The sequence below is a fragment of the Balaenoptera musculus genome, chromosome 14, assembly GCF_009873245.2.
Source record: "Balaenoptera musculus isolate JJ_BM4_2016_0621 chromosome 14, mBalMus1.pri.v3, whole genome shotgun sequence".
NCBI lineage: Eukaryota > Metazoa > Chordata > Mammalia > Artiodactyla > Balaenopteridae > Balaenoptera > Balaenoptera musculus.
The window spans coordinates 20,454,910-20,478,722 of NC_045798.1; the positions used below are offsets into that span (position 1 = coordinate 20,454,910).

At 43.9% G+C, this 23,813-nt stretch overlaps 1 protein-coding gene across 11 annotated transcripts in view; it reads right to left on the reverse strand.

The window, feature by feature from the left end:
- Positions 1 to 23,813, reverse strand: part of DEPDC5 (DEP domain containing 5, GATOR1 subcomplex subunit) — a 90,568-nt gene that overhangs the window by 51,795 nt on the left and 14,960 nt on the right. For all 11 annotated transcript variants that reach the window (XM_036823118.1, XM_036823117.1, XM_036823113.1 and 8 more), the window contains exons 9-24: positions 22,075 to 22,153; positions 21,138 to 21,199; positions 18,407 to 18,476; positions 18,004 to 18,076; positions 14,090 to 14,193; positions 13,353 to 13,427; positions 11,727 to 11,861; positions 10,879 to 10,940; positions 10,665 to 10,738; positions 9,812 to 9,881; positions 9,581 to 9,617; positions 8,591 to 8,711; positions 6,076 to 6,296; positions 4,125 to 4,328; positions 2,134 to 2,269; positions 1,050 to 1,147 (exon numbers count right to left, since the gene is read on the reverse strand). In XM_036823118.1, the coding sequence (XP_036679013.1) occupies positions 1,050 to 1,147; positions 2,134 to 2,269; positions 4,125 to 4,328; positions 6,076 to 6,296; positions 8,591 to 8,711; positions 9,581 to 9,617; positions 9,812 to 9,881; positions 10,665 to 10,738; positions 10,879 to 10,940; positions 11,727 to 11,861; positions 13,353 to 13,427; positions 14,090 to 14,193; positions 18,004 to 18,076; positions 18,407 to 18,476; positions 21,138 to 21,199; positions 22,075 to 22,153 (1,621 nt within the window). The remainder of the gene's footprint in view (positions 1 to 1,049; positions 1,148 to 2,133; positions 2,270 to 4,124; positions 4,329 to 6,075; positions 6,297 to 8,590; positions 8,712 to 9,580; positions 9,618 to 9,811; positions 9,882 to 10,664; positions 10,739 to 10,878; positions 10,941 to 11,726; positions 11,862 to 13,352; positions 13,428 to 14,089; positions 14,194 to 18,003; positions 18,077 to 18,406; positions 18,477 to 21,137; positions 21,200 to 22,074; positions 22,154 to 23,813) is intronic.

The following is a 23,813-nucleotide window of genomic DNA, read 5'->3' on the forward strand; positions in this document are numbered from 1 at the left end:
ATAAGTATAATCCTTTAGTAATTCTCTCACTGCCAGTCCAGTTTCCGAGCCTTAGCTATAGGCATCTAGAAACATCGCTGGCTGAATCCACCCGTGAATGGAGGAAAACTTCATTCACCAACTTAATACAACTTCACTTTCATTACGCCTTCCTTAAGCCAAGTTCCACAAATGCAAGTTAACTGATAGAAAGCTAAGACACAAAGTAGCAGCACCATTTTTTCTCTCAGTTTTAATGTTTTTCATATTCATTTTGTACAATTATCTGTCCTTTGAGGCTTTCCAAAATCTGCCCCCCACCCATCCAAATTCATGTTCCCCTACCCCATAAAGGCTCTCTGAATACTGCTGCTGAAATCAGAAACAGCAGGACACCTGGCTACTAGCTTGAGAGATTAGTGTAACATCTTCACATCTCTGGGTGTTACGTTGCCACATATGTAAAATATACTTAATAACTTACTCCCTGCTGGGATGATCGCATAAGATAACAGATATACAAGTGCTTCCAAAAAGCATAAACCCTGTATTAATACAAGTTCCTACTCTCCCTCCACTTAGAATCCCTCACCTTCTCACTCTCCTCCTGACCAAATTCTACCCCTTCACATCTGAGATGCGTGCGCACTTCTGTAAGTAACAACGTCACCCTTCTCTTCTCTCAACTCATAGCTGGAACCACACTGCTCCCTCTGGGTCTCTCCTGATTGTTTTTATGGGGGTGTGTTTGCCCCCACACACACACATAATTTAAAGCTCCCAGACCGGTGTTGCCCTCAACAGTGATCTCATAAGCAGCCCTCAATCACGACTCACTGACAGTCCAATGATAAATGTGTTCCTGACCAACACGTTCTCGGCTAAAAACGTAAAGTGCAGCCCATTTATAATTCCATGCATTATACAGCACTGCTTCTAAATAGGTCACCCGAAATTGTGGCTGAAATGATTCGGAAATAGACATGGCCCTGCTCTTCTGGTTCCCACCTCGCTTCTAGGTGTGGGCCTGCTCTGAGCATCCCCACTCTGTTACCTCTTGGGTTGGTTACCTGCACCACTGCTGCTGAGCAGGCCGACAGAAAGCTCTTCTGTTCCAGTGAAGTGCAAGAAGGACGTGCCATCGCCAGGCTGGTGGGAAGTGCTGTGCCTGCAGAGAACAGAGCCCAGCCGCCTGGCTTAATGCGGATCATCACCTCTTTTATCCTGCTCACCCTGTCTCCCGGGGGTTTTCATCAAAAACAGGCCTGAACATTTGGCCACACAGGCTGGCAAACACTGAGACCCATACCATGGCCACCAGGCTGCAGGGCTTGGAGTGTGTGCCAGCTCTGGCCTCCTGCCCTGGCACCCCAGCTGCTTCCCCACTGCCATGTCAGACGCCTGCCCCCTCCGTCCTAAGACTCCCCTTGCTGATACCCACAGGACAATGTGAGGTGCTTGAATAGAGGTACCAAGTTAACCTGGGAAAGAGGTTATGCCCTGCCTGTATCCCTCATCCATCCCATGGGATGTTGGGATGACTGAAAAGGGACCAATGATTGCTCTTTGCAAAGGTAACAGATCACAGCAACAGCGGGTAGTGTAGCATGGACTCGAGCATGTCAAGGCTTAAATTACTTTCTTCCTAGGCTGACTCTCTTCGGATGCCTTGTAACACATTCAGGATCCTGGTTTGAAAAGACTTGTTTCTACAAACACAGGCCTTGGTTTCCATTGCTTTTAGCATCAACTTCGTCTAAACCCAACAGTGGAATTCCTCAATGACCAAAATGACAAAAGTCATAGACTGACTGCCCAAAACACACAGCGGGAACCACCTGCCTTGGAACTCGTTTTCTCCCATGACTGAGGATTAGGAGAAACTCATGACTGAGGTTGACAAAGCATGTTTTGAATTAAAGCAGAAGCTAAAGCAGGGCCTGGGGAACATCTCTGGCAAAAGCATCTCAGGCTATTTGCTGTGCACTGGCCCAGGGGCGGGGACGACGCTGACAAAGGAAAGGCCCACACGCGTGCGGTGTCTCCGAGTCTCACGAACGTGACGTTTCGCGGGCGGTCTATTCTGCTGTCGCCCTGGGTGCCCGAGCGCGTTCTCGCAGTACCTCCCACCCGGTACCCAGTGCCCAGCCTCACCTTCCAGTGGCTTCATGGTATGCCAACTCCAGCAGCTCTGCAGAGGAGTGGGTCGGGTCCCTCTGCCCGCTGCCCTGCAGCTCTGCCATGTTCTGTCGGGTCTGGTGATGGATCTGGATGGCCTCTCCAGATGGTCCTGCCCAGACAAAGATCCACTGAGCATCATTCCCCCGACAGCCAGTGCTGTGCACTTCACCTCAACCTTCCTTCCTTCCCGCTGCTGGGACGCGGGTGATTGAAAGGCGACCACACCACAGAGGCACATCCTGTCTGTGACCCTCTGGCTCCCAGATGGGACATCGCCTCTTCCAAGCAAGGCTCATCCTCCTGTGAGGCCTCAGCCTAAGAATATTTTGGGGTCCTCTGTCTCGCACATGTCAACTGAGACACAGTAAAGAAAGATAACAGTATGGGAGACTAGGGCCCCTCCCAGGAAGGTCAACACAGGCGAAACGAGAAGGGACACACGAGAGAAACACCGATGACTCTGTTAGTACTTGAGACGATAACATCTCCTACTTCAAGAGCAGAGGACGCACAAGGGCAAAACGGACATCGAGTAGGAGATAAGTCAGAATTAGTCGCAGCTACGGAAATATGCTTCCTGGAGAATGATAGGTTTCACAGCTGAGTGTCCAACCAGGTTAGCGGGGATTAAAGGAGAGGGTATTTGGGCAAACCCCAAACGTGGAAGAGGCAAAACACAAGCTGGAGGCCACAAACTCGCTTGGGAAAGAGAAAAACCTCTGAGGATGGGGGTGAGGAGGTGGGAGGTTGGGGAGCCTGGCAGAGGAGGGCCTCGGCTCTTAGAGGGCCAAGTGGGCAGAGTATTTAGTAAATACATTTAGCTTTAGAAAAGCGTGTGTGATTGGGGGGGAAAGCACAGAAGCAGGAAGAGCTGACGGTCATGGAAGAAACATCAATAGTTCTCATAAGAGAACTCGAAGGGAGCCAGTGGGGACAATGATGGGGAGAAAGGGACACCAGAAAGAAACAGGTCAGGTGACAGATTAGGATAGAGATAAGGGGGGGCAAAAAGGGGGTTGGGAATGACCCCCAATTACAGCCAAAAGAACCAGATTCATTGCTCACTTATTTAACTTGTAACTCTGAAAGCAAGTACCAAAGAAAATAAGTAGACACTTGCAGGCATTCAGCAGGATGGCTTCACGAAAACACCCAGGAGGTTAATGTACCTGTTCCTCCCCAGCCCAGTAAGAGCCCATCAAGCTGAAGTTTAATTTTAGCCACAGCTTTATAAAACCTTACTGTCATCTTCTTTAGGACAGAACACAGATCAGAAAGGATGAGCTAGGAAAAACAGTGAATTTGAAAAAAAAATTTTTTTAGTTTTGATTGGTTTTGAACTTTATCTAAATGGTATCATACAGAAAGTACTCTTTTATGGCAGGCTTCTTTCATTATGTTTGTAAATTTAAACATGGTTTGGGATACGGCTGTAGTTCGTTTTTATTTCAGCTTCCCATTATAAAAAATAGAACTCGTTTATTTTAAGCTTTTTTTCCCCCAATTTATTTAAACTAAAAAAAAAGAAAAAGAAAAAAAGAAATTGTTCACCCATTTCTCAAAAAAAAAAAAAAAAGTTTTTTTTTCTGCTGTCAGAGACCCTGAGAGGAAACAAAGTAACATAACTCCGTGTAACCAAGACTGTAACACTGACATCCAGAGAGAGTAAGGAAAGGAAGGAGTGAACAAGAAGAGGGACATTCGTCTCAGGAAAGAAAGCAGGTGGCAAAGCACAGTCCCTTGCAAACAGAAAAAGGAGCCCTTGGGTCTACAGAGCTAGCTAGCTACAAAGTCCTCAAGGATCCTCACAAGAGCCCCGGGGCAGACAAAGGGGGCATGGCCGCCCCATCTTCCAGGTGGGGCACCGCAGGTGCAGAGAAGATGACACCCTTGACCAAGGCCACTCAGGGGATGCCAGGACTAGGAGTTCCCAGTCAGGGCTCTTTCCCGAGCGCCCAACTTACCCACAGGAAAAGTGTGCATCCAGCGCCTCCTGTTGGACGTAAGCTTCATGGGCATCCGCGAGGGTGCAAAGGGGTTGATCAGTGCCCGCTGGGGCACGTATCCCCCAGGTCGGAAGTGCAGCATGGACTCTGCGCTGCCCACGTGGAACCTCCCCGGCGCACTGGAGTCCCGCTGTGGTGGCTCCATCATGTTCTCCAGGACATCTGCCGGTTACCGTGGGGTGGGCAGGCACAGAGAGAAAGCACAGGGTCACGGTGAAAGCAGAACTAGGAGGACGATCTGCGGAGGCTGACAAGGACCTTGGAGAGCGTACATGTTAGGGAACGAGGGAAATGAGTGAAATCGCCAAACTATAAAGGAATGAAATATTGGGTTTACTTTTTAAATACCTGGGAGAAGGGGGTTCTGGTTCCTAAATTACTGGCCCAGTGAAACCACACCCAAACCTGATGGGGAGGACCACACATTGCCTGGAGACTCTAGATGTTGAGCTGGATGCAATGACTCAATAGTGGGTCTTGAGTTGTCTCCCTTTGGGGATGGGGCGGGTGCATTCTGCATGTGGGAGGAACAATACATGTAGATATTTGGTGACCAGAAAGGCAGACCCTAGCAGAGATAGCCAATGTGTTCACTAGACCTGTTTGATTTTCCTCTGAGACACACAAGGAGACTGCAGTTTCCAGTCCCTTTGCGCTGGGGCCAAATAACTGAGTTCCAGCCAAGAGAACACAGGCAGAAGTGACATGCTCCACCCGAAGGCCTGGACCACAAACCTCTCCACGCGTGATCTCCATTCTCCTCTGCCCTGCTGTGGAAACTTTGGAGACCAGTGTTGATAACCATGGCATCCCGGGATGGAAGGACCATGGGGCCCTGAGTGACTGGGTGGATCACAACCCCCTCCCATTAATGCAGTGGCCTGGAACATGAGTAAGCAATCAAACGTCACTGTGTTAAAAAAACTAAATTCTTGGGAGAAAAGAATGAAGAAATGGATGCATCCAGCCTTGATCAGGTAAGGAGATGGCATGATATTTAGACTCAACCTGTCCCATTCAATGGCAGACAGGTCCCTAACCTGAGTGGATCCAAGAGCTGAAACCTACAACCAACTCTGTTGGTGAGCATCCCATGTTTACTAAACTAAGGAGAATGATTAGTGGGAGGGTGTGGCTCTAGAGGGGTAGCAGAAGAGAGGCCGTGGGGATGGAATATCTTAATTGTTGTGTGGTTACATACGTCTACACGTGCTAAAACTGCACAGACACACACACACCCACACATACGCACAAATGCATGTACGACCAGTGAGCTCCGAATAGGCTCTGTGGATTGTATCAAGGTCATGTCCCTGGTTTTAATACTGTACTAGTTATGCAAGATGTTATCATGGGGGAAAATGAGTGAAAGCTACACAAGACCTCCCTGGATTTTTGTTTTTTGGAATTTCCTATAAATCCATAATTATTTCACAACAGAAAGTTTTCCAGACAGGCAGGAGGGGGCTGTATACTTGAGCTGCAGATGCCGCTGGATGGGTAAGATAAGATACAGGAAAAGCAGCACCTGTACTCCCTGGGCCATGCCAAGTTAACAGGTCACTTGAAGTGGAATAGAGGAAAGAGGCTATTTTAAGTGTGGCTCGAATGGAAATGCTAAGGAAATAAGTAAACACTTTGACCTTAGGCCTAAGAAAAGCTCTACCTTAACCTATGAAAAGGTAGACAGTTACAGGGAAGAGAGAAGAAAGGGTAAAGACAAAAATAGTATAACACACACACACACACACACACAAACAGCTAAGGCCATTCGTACTCACTGCACCTGCATGGAAATAATTAACACGTGGGACTTACAGCCCACACCTGTCCATAGCCCCGCCCATCCCCACTACAGGAAGGCAGCTGTCCCCACCCTGCCCAGCCCTGCCCAGCCCTGCCCTCTGACCTCGAGTGCTGGTGTAGCCCAAGGAGCTGCTGACTTCATACTGGTGCAGGTGGGGGTGAGGGATCATCAGGATGTTGGTGCTCCTGCCCAGGGAACTGTCGTCAGAAGCCTGGCTCCTCACCTCCTCTGTGGGCAGCGCCTGGCCAGGCAGGGAAGGGCTGGATGAGACATCGCAGGAGCTGGCGCTCTTCCGACTGTGACTCTCCCGCTCTCGCACGGACCTGGTGGGTGAGAGATCAAGTCACACCAAGCGGGGGATGCTGTCCCACCTCGAGTTACAACTCCCAAACGGATCCCCAGCCTGGGCTACATGGGAGGCCAATAACGAAAACCCCCAATGGGATCTCCGAGTGGGAGGTAATATAGGAGGGACTCTGCCCTGAGCAGCTGGAGACATCGTGGAAGAAACGGGGGAGATGCCTGACAGTCATCCAATGGCCGGAGTCCCAGGATCAGAGCTGTAAAGAAGCGATCGCTCAGCCTGACCCCACCTCATCCCACCATCAAGCTCGTGTCACTGAGAATGGGGTTGTGAACCGATGTCACCCAAGAGGAAGCACACAGCACCGCCTGAGAAGTCTTCTGGCATCAAAAATTGAACCTAAATCTAACCAAGCCTCTAGAGATAATTGCCAGTTTACAGGAGATTAAATGTTAAAATTTAACATTAAAAGTTAAATGTCATATGGAAATAAACAGACAAAGGAAGAAAGCAAGACACTCTGCGGTCACAGAAAATGACATAAGAGAAAATGCAACATGTGCATCTTCTTCAGATCCCAACTCAAACTGAGTAACTGTAAAAATCACAGTTTTGAGACAATTGGGAAATCTACAGAGGGACTGGCTATCAGGGATATTAAGGAATTAGTGTGAATTTTGTTACCAGTGACGAGGGTACTGCGATCACATTTTTTTGTTTGTTTTCTTATTTGTTAGAGACACATGCTGAAATACTTACAGGTTTAAAAAAAAAGAAAAGGATACCTGAGATCTGTTTTAGAATGCTCAAGGAAATTTCAAATGTGGGAGAAGTGATAAAACAAGATTGACAACACACTGATAACTGTTCATTTCACTGGTCTCTCTGTTTGAATGTTTCCTTAATAAAAATTTAAAAAACAGTATGCCCTTATTAAAACATGAAACTCCCTGAGGGGAAAACCTCTGGAAACAGCAGGAAAAAGGATCAGCAGGACAGGAGCCCAATGGGGGACAAAAATTCAGAACGGAAGAGTCAGCAACCGCCGATAGGGCCACCCCTCCGGCATAAGAGCTGTTCTCTTTCCACCTGGAAGGATTTTAAGGGAGAGCTTAAATGGAACCTGAAAATAGATCCCAAGGGCTGACTACACTTTTCATTATTTCAACAGTAAATATTTGAGTGCCAGCATATGCTCAGCCCAGTGTGGGGATAGAGCACAGATTAGGGCACAGTCTGTGCCCTCAAGGAACACAGCCTGAGTCTCTGAGACACCAGGTTTCGCCGTCTTTGACCAGAAGAAAGAAAACCAAGGATTTTGGACCATGAAAGGGTTCTTAGACACTCAGAAGAAAAGCACCGCCGAGGCCCTAGGCAGCATCTACGTGCAGGGGAGCTGCTGTTAACAGCACTCACTCTGACCTCTAAGCATTCTCGGGACCAGACATCAGGATGGGATGAGGGGAAAGGACAAAAGAAGAGCACGTGGCCACTCTAAGCCTATTTGTCACAATGTGAAGAGCCGGAATATTCCTCCAATCAGTGATTCTTCCAATCAAAGCACACTTTCCATGTCTAAGATATGTGGAAAATGGACTCGCGGTACTTGGTCAACTAGGGAAAAAAATAAGCTAGAGCTCTGTTTCACATTTCATTAAAAAAAAAGAAAAAATTCTATACAAAGAACTGAGTATAAAAACCAAGACCAAAAAAGTATTGGAAGAAAATACAAAAGACACGTTTCTAACCTTGGAGTGGGGATGGCTTTCTTACACAAGACCCAGAAATGAGTATGTTGGTAAATCTGAATATTTCACAATGAAAAACTACTACATGACCAAAATACCATGGAGCAAATTTTAAAAACAGGAATAAAGAAAGAAAAGTCTCTCGCCCTCTGGGAATAATAAACCTAAAAGAAACTCTGGGCCCTGGGATCAATCGATCCATCTATCTATCTATTATCTATTAGTGGCTGCCTATCTATCTATCTATCCATCTATCTATCTATCTATCTATTAGTGGCCTCCCAGTGAAATGAAAATTCCAGAATTCACGAATTGCTTCTCTTGGCTAGAAAAAGCAGAATGCTCTCCTTATGAGGGGACGATACTTCATAGCAAACACAGCTAACAAAACGGCTGGGCCAGAGAACCAGAAAACAGACTCCCTAATGATCCACATACTATGGCTTCCACTTGGCTAATTTTAATTTAAGATGTTTGCAAGGTTGCTCTCATGCAGGTCCCTACTGGGCCTCAGGTTTTCCTAATCAGCTTTTACATCCACCCCAAAGTGCGTGTGGCAGAAAACCTGCAGGTGGCGAGGCGCTGAGCCCGGGACGGGCCTGGCAGCCTGAAGACTTGCGCGTCATAAGCATCGTAATCCACTTGGATGGGAAGGGTGTTCTCAGATTCTTTGGGAGTCCCCAGAGCTGAAACACACAAATAATACAAACTGTCCTCAAAACACATTTCAACAAGAGGCCTTTGGATGGTCTTCATGAAAATCTGCAAGATATAGGTCATCATCACCATCTCCCCCTGAAAAAAATGGGATAATAACCCATTCATCAGGTTACTAAGATTAAATGATTTATATGTCAAAGCGATATAGGGATTACTATTTACTAGCATTAAGTAAAGGCAAGATGATGGCAGCATTTCCTTCTGTGATCCCACTTTAAAAATATCATCTTGGGCTTCCCTGGTGGTGCAGTGGTTAAGAATCCGCCTGCCAATGCAGGGGACACGGGTTTGAGCCCTGGTCCGGGAAGATCCCACATGCCGCGGAGCAACTAAGCCCGTGTGCCACGACTACTGAGCCTGCACTCTAGAGCCTGTGACCACAACTGCTGAAGCCTGCACACCTAGAGCCCGTGCTCCGCAACAAGAGAAGCCACCGCAATGAGAAGCTCGCGCACCGCAACAGAGTAGCCCCCGCTCACTGCAACTAGAGAAAGCCCGCGAACAGCAACGAAGACCCAATGCAGCCAAAAATAAATAAATAAATTTTAAAAATATAAAAATATCATCTTAATGTGTATATTTAGTCTTTTAAAACTTTCCACCCGATCCCTACAATTGACCTATGGAAAAGAAAAATAAGGTTTTGTTATCACCCATTTTGCAACTGACAGGACAAAAATATACAGGATCACTAAGGGACCTTCTAAAGATCACAGAAGGGGAACTCTGGTCTTCCAAACTTGGCAGTGAATTTTTTACGCAATCTCACAAAATCTTGTTGCCATGGGTTAGCTGACTCTTTCTAAAAGTGATGAAAGGAGAAAAAAATACTCACACGTATCACGGCCATTTTTTGCTTTCTCAGAGGCAGGCTGTAAAATTAAATAGAGTTAATCACTCCTGGGATATCCCTTGTTGTTTATTTATTTAATGCAGAAAACTATAAAGTTCTAAGACAAATTTCTCAAACGTTATTCATGACCATTGGGGGATAGGGGGTTTCTTAGGCCCCAAATAACAACATCAGTGACAGTCCCTAAAGGCTCTGCTGGTGGGTGAAACCTACCTTCTTTCCGGCCAGTTTTATTCGTGGGGTGAAACTATTACAAAAGAGCTGGCTTTTGGATGTGTAGAAACTGCAAAAGAAACAGACAGGGTCACTCATCTAAACCCCTTTCTTTCTTTTTTTTTTTAATTAATTTTTTTTTTTTTGATCATGCCACACGGCATGCGGGATCTTAGTTCCCCGACCAGGGATCGAACCCGTGTCCCCTGCAGTGGAAGCGTGGAGTCTTACCCACTGGACCGCTGGGGAAGCCCTGAACCCCTTTCATTTTAAACCTCAAGACACAGTTGGAATCCCAGCCATGGATCAGCCCTCCCAGGAACACCTTTGTCTCAGGCCTCACTGATCTCCCCAATTCTTTCTTTTGTAATTACTACAAAACATTAATTATGTTTTAAAATATTGTTCTATTCCTTTTTTTCCTATAAATTGTCTCATGTGCGCTAGTCCTGATTCCTAACTGGATTAGAATCTCCTCCTTGAGCTGAAATTAGCAGGAACACTGAGGCCTGGTCTCATGTGAAGAGGAGGCATGGGGATTTTTCTACAAATGGAGAGGCCCAGGCCCCGTGCTGGTCCACTATGGTCTGTGTGAGTTGGGAACAGGGGGAATTGGGAATAGTTGTGGAAATAAGTCCTTCAAACTTGTTTTTATGTTTTTCACCATAGACTGTTCTTATGTCACAGCCATGACTTTGCATATAGAGACGCTTTAAGCAAATGTTAGAACTTTGGTTTCCACATTCTCTTGACAAAAGATTTTATAGTAAGAACTTAACAGGTTTGAAGAAAAAAATGGCAAGGAAGCTAATGGAATCCCTGATCCTCTACGGCGAATCCAGATCTCACCCACCTGTGGTTTATCCAGTGAGGGATATTGTAGTCGTCACCCACGCGAGAGTCGCGAGGGCCGCTCCGATTGTGCAGCTGAAAGGGAACAAGGCAGGGCCCAGGTCAGCTGGAAAGCAGGTAGGCCGGGAACTGCTCCAGCTTCTCTGATTCTAACTATTCTCAAGATCACCCTGCGCTGGAACCTGGCCTTTAGTGAGCATTGCAAAATCAATCACCTTGAACAACGGGACAGCATGCAGTGGCTGCTCCCCCATGCACACCAAGTCCACACCGATTCCTAAAAAAGGAAAGACAGAAAGAGTTGGTGGGGGGCCAGTGTAGAGATACGCATCCCAATCTATTAGCCGTGTGATTTAAGTGGGTCAGGGTACAAGGCACAGCTGACTTATTCTCCTCACCAGCTCTGCCCACGCAGTTAAGAAGTAAATAGGTGCACTCTGTCTGTGTCCTCTTTACCAAGTCCCACCACATCTGCCACTAATCAGTGCTTGACAGCTTTTGACTGCCTTGCAGATCGTGATTTGTCAAACAGACCGTCAGGCCTCCATGACTACAGTTTCAAGGCCCAAAAGGAAAGGGAACCTTGTCATCTCAGTAAAAAGCAAAATAATTCACATCATTCAACAGAGTTTCTTTACTGGCCATCATCAGGATTTACGTTCCCAACTCCATCTTGTTGTTAGAACACAAATCAAATAGGGGGAGGGGGTGCAAGTCGGAGATGCACGGCACATAACAGAGGGAGGACTGGGTGATCCCATGGCGCTTCCCAGGATGGGCTGATGGACACTGGATCCTGGAAACAATCCCCAAAAGGGGTTCTCCAGCGTCAAGTATGTTTGGGAAACTCAGAGTGCCTGTTATGTCCTCTAGAGATAAACAAGATACACTAACATATTCAAACTGGCAATTAGGAACTGTGCCGAACTGTGCATGACCCAGCATGTCCCAAGCTGACTGACCATGGAACTCTTTTTTGTCACCTGACATTAGTCATGTTCCCAGATCCCGATGGGTGACGGTAAATCAGGCTATAAACACAGCAGCGCCCCAGAAGCATTACCGTTATCTATCATCCGCTGCTTGGTCAGGATCATGAGTAGCCGGTCCACTTCGAACACACCCACCCCGGGCGTGATCACCACAGACATCTGCCCAGTTCGGTCAAAGTTGCGGTTGATGTAGTGCTTGTCAAACACTTGAAACAAAGCAAAAAGTCCTCCTGTGAAGATGCTACAGCTTATCAGAAACCAGACAGTGGCAAGCGTCTCCATGCTCTCAGACCATTTCATCCATGTTTCTGTTAGAGCGGTTGTCACCTCCTGGTCTGAATTCACTTCTGTCCTTCCGCTTCTACAGTAAGAACTGCTTGAATACAGGTCTATGTCCCTGTTGCCTTTGTTAATACCCCTCTTCGAGGCTGAATACTTGCCTTGTGCTGCCTTAAATATCAAAATTTCATGTCGTTAATTTAAACCATCCATAAATGGATCTGTATTGAAACTTAGAAGAATCAAATATTGATTTAAGACAATATTTGAGAGAGCGGACCAGAATCTTGTGATGACTTTGCAAATTTGGCAAGTTAATTCTTATTTCTTTTTTTTTTTTTTTTTTTGGCCGTGCCATGCCATGCAGTTTGCAGAATCTCAGTTCCCCGACCAGGGATTGAACTTGTGCCCTCAGCAATGAAAGCAGAGTCTTAACCACTGGACGGCCAGGGAATTCCCTAATTCTTATTCCTGGGCTGTGCGATTTTTACTACGGAAATTTAGTGCCATTCAAATGTGACAAAAAGGTTTACTAATAAAAGACCCCGTGCTCTAGAATACCTAGCACTTGGGTACAGACACAGGGGCAGGCGATACACACAGTGAAGTGACCACACACCATCTCTTCCGTCAGTTGCCAGTGATGGACAGACACCTAACCAGAGCTGGGAATGTGGAATTCTAACCAGAGAGCAGAGATAGGGTCACTGGGAGCTGAACTCGGGTCTAGGAATTCCTGCTGCTGCGGTTCCCAGAGCCACCCTCGTCCCCGCCTTCCTCAACAAGGTGTTCAAGCCTTTTCTGGCTGTCCCAAGAGCCCCTGTATCCTTAAACTTCCTTTTTTGTTTGAATTCAGTAGGTTTCTGTTATCTGCAAACAAAGTATCTCAGCTAACACATAAATGCAGGGAGAAACGTTCGGAAGAAATCACATCACGCTATTAACAATGGTCCCTCTTGGAAGGGTCTGACAGTGGAGGGAAGGGGGAGATTTTCATTGTACTTGATATACTTCTCTATTATTTGAATTCTAGGAACAATGGGCTCCTTCTGTAATTAAAAAAAAAAAGTAGATTAAAAAAAATTACCTGGAAGCAATTGAAGGATGGAGTGGAAAATAATAAGAACGCAGTTTTTAGGAAAACAAAGTGGCCAAGGAGGACTTTCTCCAGCTCTTTACTCTTGGATCACCATGAGAAGCAGATGAGAAGAGCAAGTTGATTCCCAACAGAAAACCCAAGAGCTACATGGTGGCCATTAAAACCATCCAAACAGAAGTTACTGCTTTCAGTTAATCTGGGGGGCAGGTGGGTGGGGGCATCACCAGCTAGGTCTGGGTCTCTGCACATTAGTAAAAAGAAGGTCACAGCCATGTGGTCAGCAAGACATCTGCTCACTGTGGCTGGCGCCCTTACTCACCATTGAATGACAGATTGATGGCCTCTAGGTAGTTTCCTTGTGCTGAGGTAGAATTGTCTCCTTGAGGAAAGCCCTCTGAAGCAAAAGACACAAGAGAAGGAACAACATCTCATGAAAGATGGACTCGTAAGAAGCAAGTGGGGGGATTTCTCTGGTGGCGCAGTGGTTAAGAATCTGCCTGCCAGTGCAGGGGACACGGGTTCGATCCCTGGACCAGGAAGATCCCACATGCCGCGGATCAAATAAGCCCGTGCGCCACACTACTGAGCCTGAGCTCTAGAGCCCACAAATCACAACTACTGAGCCCATGCGCCACAACTACTGAAGCCCGTGCACCTAGAGCCCATGCTCCACAACAGGAGAAGCCTCCGCCATGGGAAGCCCGCGCACCACAATGAAGAGTAGCCCCCGCTCGCCGCAACTAGAGAAAGCCCGAGCACAGCAACGAAGACCCAACGTAGCCAAAAATAAAATAAATAAAATAAATAAATTTATTTTAAAAAAAAAGAAACAAGTGGAAGGTGCCTTGCTCCACAGGCCTCTCCCCCTGCAGAAGGGACGTGACTGAACTTACTGCACATGCAATGACCAGCGGGACCCAACCTGACATAGAAACCCGGCCAGAAGCAGAAGCCATACTCAACACTGGAAGGGAAGCAAGCAGGAACCTCTTGGTCCCCCAGCCTCCATCTGACACCTCCTCCCCTGCCGCACCTTCCAGCACATAAGTGCAGTACCTGCCTGTTCCAGTCGCACCAGCACTGGATACTGGATGAAGAGCTTTTTAATGGTCACGAGGAGGGAGGTCCACTCTTCTCTCCTCTCATTCTGCACCACCACCCTGAAAGGAGCACAATCACAAGATAGGAATCGAGCAGTGATGACACACAGGACATAGGGTCCCTTACTGGGTTTCAAGGAAAGGAGAAGAGGGGACGCCTGGAGCTGGGGTCATCTATCATATAGCAATATGTAGTAAAGTCGAATGCGTTTAACAAACGTTAACAAAGAAATGTAATCACATCAAGAGAGTGAAAATTAAAAATTGAAAAAAAATATAAAAACATTTCAAAATTGCCTAGAGATTATATAAATGCCCAGTGCTGCGCAGGGAGATGAACATTCTTACAGACTGAATTACAATTAGGTAGTATATACGAAAAGCCTTAAAAGAAAACATCCATATATATGTTTTTACACAGACAGCCAATAAACATATCTAGGTCAGGGAACTAGATCAGTGGAAAGGAATGGGTGGGAATCTGCTTACTGTATACCTCTGAACCTTTAAAATTTTGAACCATGTGAATGTATTCCAAAAAATAAGTAAAATTTAAATTTAAGAAGAGAAAGATACATTTCCATTTAATGTTAGGAATTTATCCTAAAGAAACACACAGGATCCAGAATAGCCAACACAGTATTGAAGAACAAAGTTGGACGACAGACACTATCCAACTTCAAGACTTACCATAAAGTTACAGTAATCAAGACAATGTGATACTGTGAATGAACAAATAGATCAATGGAACAGAATGGAGCCAGAAATAGACCCACACAAATATAGTCAACTGATCTTTGCCAAATGAGAAAGGCAATACAATGGAGCAAAGATAGTCTTTTCAACTGGTGCTGGAACAACTGGCTGTCCACATGAAAAAAAAAAAAAAAGGAAGGAAGGAAGGAAGGAACAAGGAAAGCAGGAAGGAAGAAAGAAAAAAAGAAAGGGAAAGAAAGAAAAAAATCTACTTGCAGTCTACCAATCAACAGCATTGGGATCATCAAACTTTCAGGATCCATCCCAGAACTTACTGAATCAGAACCTACATTTTAACAAATTCCCAGTGATTCATTTGTACACAGAGATTTTAGAAGCACTAGTACAGTGGACCACAAACACTAAAAAGGTGCTTTATAAATAACTCTACTGAGCTGATATTTAACGTACTCTCTAAAAAAAAAAAAATTTAGACACAGACCTTACAGCCTTCATAAAAATTAACTCAAAATGGATCACAGACCTAAATACAAAACATAAAACTATAGGACTCCAGAAGATAACACAGGAGAAAACCTAGATGACCCTGGGTATGGTGATGACTTTTTAGATTCAATACCAAAGGCACAATCCATGAAAGAAAAATTGATAAGCTGGACTTCATTAAAATGAAGAAACTTCTGTTCTGCAAAAGACAGTGTCAAGTAGACTGACACCAAGCATTGTACATGGATGGTGTCAGTCTACTTATCTCTTGTAAAAATAAAATACAGTGTGTGTGTGTGAAAAAAAAAAAAAAAGACAGTGTCAAGAGAATGAGAAGACAAGCCGCAGACTGGGAGAAAAGACTTGCAAAAGACACATCTGAATAAATGACTATCATCCAAAATATACAATGGACCCTTAAAACTTTACAATAAGAAAACAAACAATACAATTAAAAAGTGGGCAACAGACCTGAACAGACACCTCACCAAAGAAGATAGATGGATGGCAAATAAGCAGATGAAATGATGCTCCACCTCATACGCCATCAGGGAAATACAAATTAAAACAACAATGAGACAACACTATATACCTATTAGAAAGGCCAAAATCCAGAACACTGATAACACCAAATGCTGGCGAGGATGTGGAGCAACAGGAACTTTCATCCATGCAAACTGGTGCAGCCATTTTGGAAGACAGTTTGGTGGTTTCTTACAGAACTCTTACCATACAATCCAGCAATTGTGCTCCTTGTTATTTATGCAAATGAGCTGAAAACTTATGTCTACACAAAAACCTGCACATGGATGTTTACAGAAGCTTTATTTATAACTGCCAAAATTTGGAAGCAACCAAGAGTCCTTCAAGAGGTGGATGGTACAGCCAAACAAGGGTCCATTATTGAACTCTAAAGAGAAATGAGCTATCGAGCCATGAAAAGACATGAAGGAACCTTAAATGCATACTACTAAGTGAAAGAAGCCAATAGGAAAAAGTTACATATTATATGATTCCAACCATATGACACTCTGGAAAAGGCAAAATTATGGAGACTCTAAAAAGATCAGTAGTTCCAGGGGTTGGGTGTGGAGAAAGGAATGAGTAAGTGGAGCACAGAGGATTTTTAGGGCAGTGGAAATACTCTGTGTGATACTATAATGATGGAGACGTGTCATTATTCATTTGTCCAAACGCAGTGAATATACACCACCAAGAAGCCCATTTTTTCATCTCGTTTATTTTTGGTCTTACCCCTGGTCTGACTTTGCAATCCAAAGGGAAGTACTTTTAACACTATGATATGTGTTTCTCCAGACCCTTTTCAGTTTAGCCTGTTTTAAAATTGGACGTTCCTTTTTTTAAATTTGTTTTTGTTTTTAATAAAATCAAACATACTTTGGTAGAGAAAATAGCACTGTGAGCCTCCATGTACCTACCCCTCATATCCAACAATTATCAAAGAGGATTACATCATTTTTAATGGGATGGCTGTATAATACTTTGTCAGTCTGAAATTCTACCATAATTTAATTCTTTATTGTTGGTATTTAATTTTTTTCTAATTTTTAAAATTATATGTCACTGTGAGAGACAGATACACAGTTATGCATCCCTGAGTGTTTCCTGCTTTTTTTTTTATTAAGACTTTTTTTAGAGCAGTTTTAATTTCACAGCAAAATTGAGAGGAAGGTACAGAGATTTCCCATATACTCTCTCCCTTAACACATGTTTCATGCCCCCCCACCCAATTATCAATTATTCCTCACCAGAGTGGTACATTTGTTGCAATTAATAAACCTACAGTGACACACCATAATCACTGAAAGTCCATAGTTGCCCTTATTCTTTAGGAACAAAATGTTTTAATATCTATAATTTGCTCTTAAGTAAAATTTAGCCGAAAAACAAATGAAGTGGGGCTTCCCTGGTGGCACAGTGGTTAAGAATCCGCCTGCCAATGCAGGGGACACGGGTTTGAGCCCTGGTCCGGGAAGATCCCACATACCGCGGAGCATCTAAGCCCATGTGCCACGACTACTGAGCCTGCCCTCTAGAGCCCATGCTCCGCAACAAGAGAAGCCACCGCAATGAGAAGCCCGTGCACCGCAATGAAGAGTAGCCCCCGCTCTCCGCAACTAGAGAAAGCCCGCGCACAGCAACGAAGACCCAATGCAGCCAAAAATAAATAAATAAAATAAATAAATAAATTAAAAAAATATGAAACAAATATGGCATGATAATAACTGTTTAATCCAGGAATTGGGTATATGGGTTCATTATATTAATTCATTCTTCTTTTCTGCGAGTTTGAAACTTTTCACAATAAAAAGTTTGGAAAGTCTAAATGCAATGTGGTATCCTGCATTGGATCCTGGAACAAAAAAGGTGCATAAGTGGAAAAACTGATGAATCTGAGAAAAGTCTGATATTTAGTTCATAGCGATGTACCAGTCCTCATCTCGTAGTTTTGATAGATGTACCTTGGTTAGGAAATGTTCACAGAGGAAACTGGGTGAAGGGTATATGGGAACTCTCTGTACTATCTTTGCTACTTCTCTGTAAACCTAAAATTATTCCAAAGTAAAAAAGGTTAATTTTTTTTTTTTTTAAGTTAGGGAAGAAACAACCAGGGGAAAACAAAAGGCAAAAGCAACCCAAACATACTTATAGAAGTCTTCATAGAATTGCCCCTTGTGATCCTGCCTAATTGAGGCTCGGTTTATTTCAGGAAATTCATCTGAAATAGAGAAAACAACATATACAGATAAGATTAAAAAGAGAAATTCAGTTTCTCCGCTTCCCCCTTCTGGGTTGAAGAGTTGCATCACACACACACACACACAAAGATAATTATGTATCTGTTAAGTTGGTTTTAAGATGAATTACAGCCCACAGACTCCTTGAATCTGCTAATGGACTGTGTCATTTTCCACTCTACCCTACCCTCTAACAGAAAAGATGGGACAGACGGAGCAGTGCCAAAGGAAAGAAAATGATAAGGAATGAATTGGGATGGGCGTGTGGAAAGCTTAACAAAAAAATAATTGTAGGAGAAAGACTTACGCACCAAGAGATTTTGCATCATAGAAAGTCCTAGAAAATAGGACCACTGTTACTTCATGACTACAGTTCTTCTCCTAGGGATAAGTAGAGAAAAAGAGGACTCAAGTTTATTCCATTTACTTCAATTCTGGTAGGCTCGGGGGCTCAGGCATTGGGTAGCATCATGTAATTGTAGGCTGCATAATGCAGTAGACACAGTTCTGCCAGAGTCAGAAGGCTGGGACTGACTCCTGGCTCTGAAACTTACCACTACATGACCTTGGGCAAATTATCTAAAGTCCTAGGAATGTGGAAGGTATTTTGAAAACTGCAAATCACGGGACTTCCCTGGCGGTCCAGTGGTTAAGACTCCATGCTTCCCCTGCTGGGGGCGTGGGTTCCATCCCTGGTCAGGGAACTAAGATCCCGAATGCCGCGCAGCACGGCCGTTAAAAAAAAAACAAACCTGCAAATCACCAATAAGTTGGGGGTGCTGTCTCCCAGCTCTTGATTTGCCATAAAATAAATCAGCCTATTGTCAGAGGATCATGCTATTTGTACCTGCTTCATGGTGTTTTTTAACTTCTTCAGGACTGTGGTTTAGGGAAGAATGGAACCCATGGTGGTGGATGTAAGCACCAGACACTCCCACCTACTGCCAGGGCCACAGGACGAGGACTGGGTGCTGCTCAAGATGCACGGGTTGAAACCAAGGTAATTACCTTTGGACTGCAATGGGGACGAGTGAGAATACATATTTCCATGCAGTCTGGAGTTCAATATTCTAGAAGTAGGGTGTTTACAGACGGCATGAAATTTGGCTTGCACCAGTGAGCGAGAAAGCTCAGTTTCAGTTCCTCCTGGGTCTTTGAAGACAACAGCCCAAACTGACCAACCCCATCTCAAACTCAACTTACTAACCACACAATTCAGCATTCACCGTATAAGGAAGACAACATAATGAACATCACGTCACCTTATATTCTTCCACCGATATCGCTCAAGTAGACAGAAATTCCTAAATACAAGCCACAGTACCAAGAGCAGACCTTCAGTAGCCACCAACTAATTTATTGGACGTCTAGTGCTCCAAACGCAGCTCCAAACTGATCAGATTTTGGTGTAAGTTTTACACAGGAAAAATGCCTGACGGTGGGCTGGTGTGCACATGAGAGCCTCTCAACTCATGTGTGATGGAGGAGGTAACATACAACAGTGGTGACGTGACTCAGGATTACAGAAACAGACAGGACGGCCCAGGGGTTATGACCTCAGGCGAGCACTGGATGAATGGATGGAACTGGATTAGAATCCTCGCTCTGCTTTTTCGGGCTATCGATCACAGGCAAGTTACCTAACCTCTTTCAGCTGTGCTTTCCCTACCTGTGTAAGAGTGACAAGAGGATGAAGTGAGATAAGGCGGGTAAAACACTTACCACAATACCTGGTATGTGCTCTTATATTTAGGTCTCTGATTCACTTTGAGTTACTTTTTGTATATCATGTGAGGTAAGACTCAAAATTCATTCTTTGGCATATGGATATTCAATTGTCTTGAATCCATTTGTGGAAGAAGCTATTATTTCCCTCATTGAGTGGACTGCACATTCTCATCTAAAATCAACTGACCATAGATGTATGGGTTGACTTTTGTACTCTCAATTCTATTCCATTGATTTACATAGCTACCTTTATGCCAGTACCACACTGTTTTGACTACTTTGGCTTTGTAATAAGCTTTGAAATTAGAAAGTGAGAGTCCTCCAACTTTCTTCTTTTTCAAGATTGTTTTGGCTCTTCAGGATCGCTTGCAATTCCACATAAATTTTAGAATCAGCCTTTCCATTTCGTAAAAAAGGCCACTGGGATTTTGATAGGGTCTGTACTGAACCATAGTTTGCTTTGGGTAGTACTGCCATTTTAACAATATTAAGTCTTCTAATCTATGATCATGAGTTGTTTTTCATTTATTTAGGTCTTCGTTCATTTCTTTCAGCAATGTTTTATAGATTTTAGTGCACAAACCTTGCACCTCCTTGGGTAAATTATACCAAAGTATTTTATTCTCTCTGATGTTCTTGTAAATGGAATTGTTTTTTAATTTAATTCCCTTTAAAATGTTTTATTCCTTGTTTTAATTTCCTGATCAGATTGTTCACTGCTGATGAAACACAAATGATCTTATGTGTTGATTTTGTATCCTGCAACTCTGCTGAATTTATTAGCTCTAATATTTTTTGGTTTTGTTTTTTTATGGATATTTGGGGGTTTTCTACATACAGGATGTCATCTGTGAAGAAAGATAGTTTTGCTTTTGCTCTTCTAATCAATATGGATGCTTTCTATTTCCTCTTTTCTTTTCTTTTCTTTCTTCCTTTTCTTTTTTCTTCTTTCCCTTCCTTCCTTTTTTCTTTCTTTTTTCTTCCTTTTTTTTTTTTCCTAGTTGCTTTGGCTAGAATTTTCAGTAAAACAATGAATACCAGTGGTGAAAGCAAACATCCTTATCTTGTTCCTGATCTTCTTAAGGTGGAACATTTTCAGTCTTTCACCATTGAGTATGATGTTAGCTGTGGGTTCTTCATAAATACACTTGACCATGTTGAGGTGATGAAGGTAATTTAAATCTAGAGTCTTATCAATTTAGACTTTAGCTAAGGTACCTCAATTAAATTCAGCTTAATAGAAAGAGTAAGTTTTTAAAATCTGCATTGAATAATGTTTACGCAATGAGAATTAGTGCATGAGAAGAAACGTACCTTCCATTTGGTAAAGAGATCAGCAAGGAAACCATTCACAGCCTTCTCAAAATATAGATCCCCTGAAAATAAACAATAGAAAGAAGGTGGGAATTATCTTTATTTCTTGCTTACATTTTCTTCTCTCAGTAAATTAACAGGAATAGGACTAGTCAAAGAGAAGGTGGGTACTGCTACATCCTAAAAGCATTTTCAACCTAGACCTTCTATGGAGCCAAATTTAATATTTACCTCACTCAGTAAGAGGTCATAGCTTCAAGGTAAAATACAAGATTGAAAAGCTTTGATGATTGAAAAAGACAGTGTATCTTCAAAATGAGAGAACCGTCTAACTTTTAAATATAATTATTCTCACAGTGACGCTTCAAGTTTGTTTGAAGGTGATCTGGTAGCCCCTGGGCATTCACTAAATTACCATTTGCAGTTTCTGCTGTTCTTGAGCATCCAAGAGGCCCTACATCAAAAATTAATTTGTAATTTTGCTAAACACAAATTAGAAATGCATGCACCATGAGGCTGGTGTGTTGGGCACAGTGTCCACACCTCATAGCAGCTTTATTGTACTCCACTTATTGTGTAGTAATTCTAATAAAATGAGACAAACTTGGTGATTTCTGTGAGTGGTAGGACATAAAATGAAAGATATCAAAGAAGGTGCTGGTTCCTGGTCATAGAATCACTCCCTCTATAACTTTTGATCTATGCTTATAGAATAATTGAAGATCTGAGAATTCAGATTTTTCGTTAATGCTTTACTACATTTCATGCAATTCACTAGATATATAAAATATTTATTTATTTTAGCATTTGAGGATTTGTTAAAATCTCAGGCCATATCTTCAGAGAATGCTAAGAGATTGCTATAAATGATACCAACTTGGGGGAAACCAGAAACTTCTCCCCATTAGCAGTTACGACCCGCACTTAGGAACAGTACCATAAATATCAAAATCCCACATTTCACAGCTCATCTGAATAAATATGTAAACCATAGCTGACGTAGAACGGAATACCACCTGAAAGAAACAAAGACATAATTGCATTAAAAAGCAATGATGGATAGAATTTCAGTTCTGCAAAATGAAAAAGTTCTGCAGATCTGTTTCACAATGACGTAAATATACTTAAAACTGCTGAACTGTACACTTAAAAATGGTTAAGATGCTAAATTTTAGGACCTCCCTGGCAGTCCAGTGGTTAGGACAAGGTGCTTTCACTGCCAGGGCCCGGGTTCAATCCCTGGTCAGGGAACTAAGATTCTGCAAGCTGCGTGGCACAGCCCAGAAAAAAAAAAAAAAAAAAAGCTAAATTGTATATGTTTTTTACACACACACACAAAAAAAAAGCAATGCTGGAAGATTTCTGTTAATTGTGAGACATGGAACTTCTAAAAGCAAGCTCCATCCTTGGCATCACAGGCCATGAGGGGAAGATCCTGTCCCTACCCTCTAGGAGCTCATGGCAGAGGATAAAGACATGCAAAACATTGCAACTATACACAAACATTCCTTGAAGCTTCCCACAAGAAACGTTGGAGAAGGGGCAGTGAATCTACTGGGAAAGTCGATGAGACCTCATTACAGAAGGAGAACTTGGGCTAAGATGTGCCAGTTGATGAGTTGTTGATCTAATAACTAATCCACATCGTACCCCCCTCCATACCCAGAATGCCTCCAGGAAAAGCCCTAGTGGTTTCCCTGGCCTGTGTGCTTTACCACAAAGCCCTTTCTTTACTCAGCCCTTCCCTCCTCCAGCAGACTTTAAAGAGCTTTGGTGGGAAAGCAAAATGTATAAAATGTGTAAGTTGCAGGCATCAATACTCCCTTTCCTTTTACATTTGCTCCTTCGAATCTTTTGTGTACCAGGTAATTGAACTGATTATAAAGATTATCTCAAGTAAAAGAGCCTTGGGACATTAAGTGCCAGGAGCTATGCCAGACAACTTTGGGATATAAAGGTAAAAGACACAGTCATTGCCCTCCAAGCGCTTGCAGTCTGGTGGCAAGGCAGGTAAGAAACGCATCCACCAGAGTGTGACAAGTGCTGATATAGATACATGTCCCAGGTGCCACGGGGGCACTTCCAGCCTGGTGCATCCAGGGAGGCTTTCCAGGAGCAGGGAAGCCTGAGACTAGTACTGAGGGATGGATGAGAGGCTTGGGAAAGGGGGAAGGCGAGGAGCAAGCACCGCAGGCGGGAGGGAGCAGCACGCACAAAGACACGGAGGCAAGAAAGCACGCTGCATGTTGGAGGGATGGTGAGTGGTTCCCGTGGCTGGATGGGGTGGGGGACTACATGGGAGAAGTGACAGATTAGCTCCAGACTCAACTGCCTCCCCTGATTTTTCCACTCGGCTGTCCAGACATCTCACAAACTGAAGTTCCCCTGAACGACTCCTCCCCGGCCTTCTCCATATGATAAATGGCACCAGCATCTCTCCACCAGCTGCTCAATTATTCCTTTCTTCACTCTTCACACCCAACGCATTAGCAAGTTCTGTGGACTCGACCCCAGAATGTTTCACCAATCTGTCCATCTCTCCCCTGCTCCAGTGCCCAGCCTAGCCCACGCCACCACCTTCTAACTTCCTAACTCATCTCTCTGCTTCCACTCTTGCCCCGACAATCGACTCTCTGCTCCAGAGCCAGAGGGGCTGCAGCGGGTACTGTGGACGCC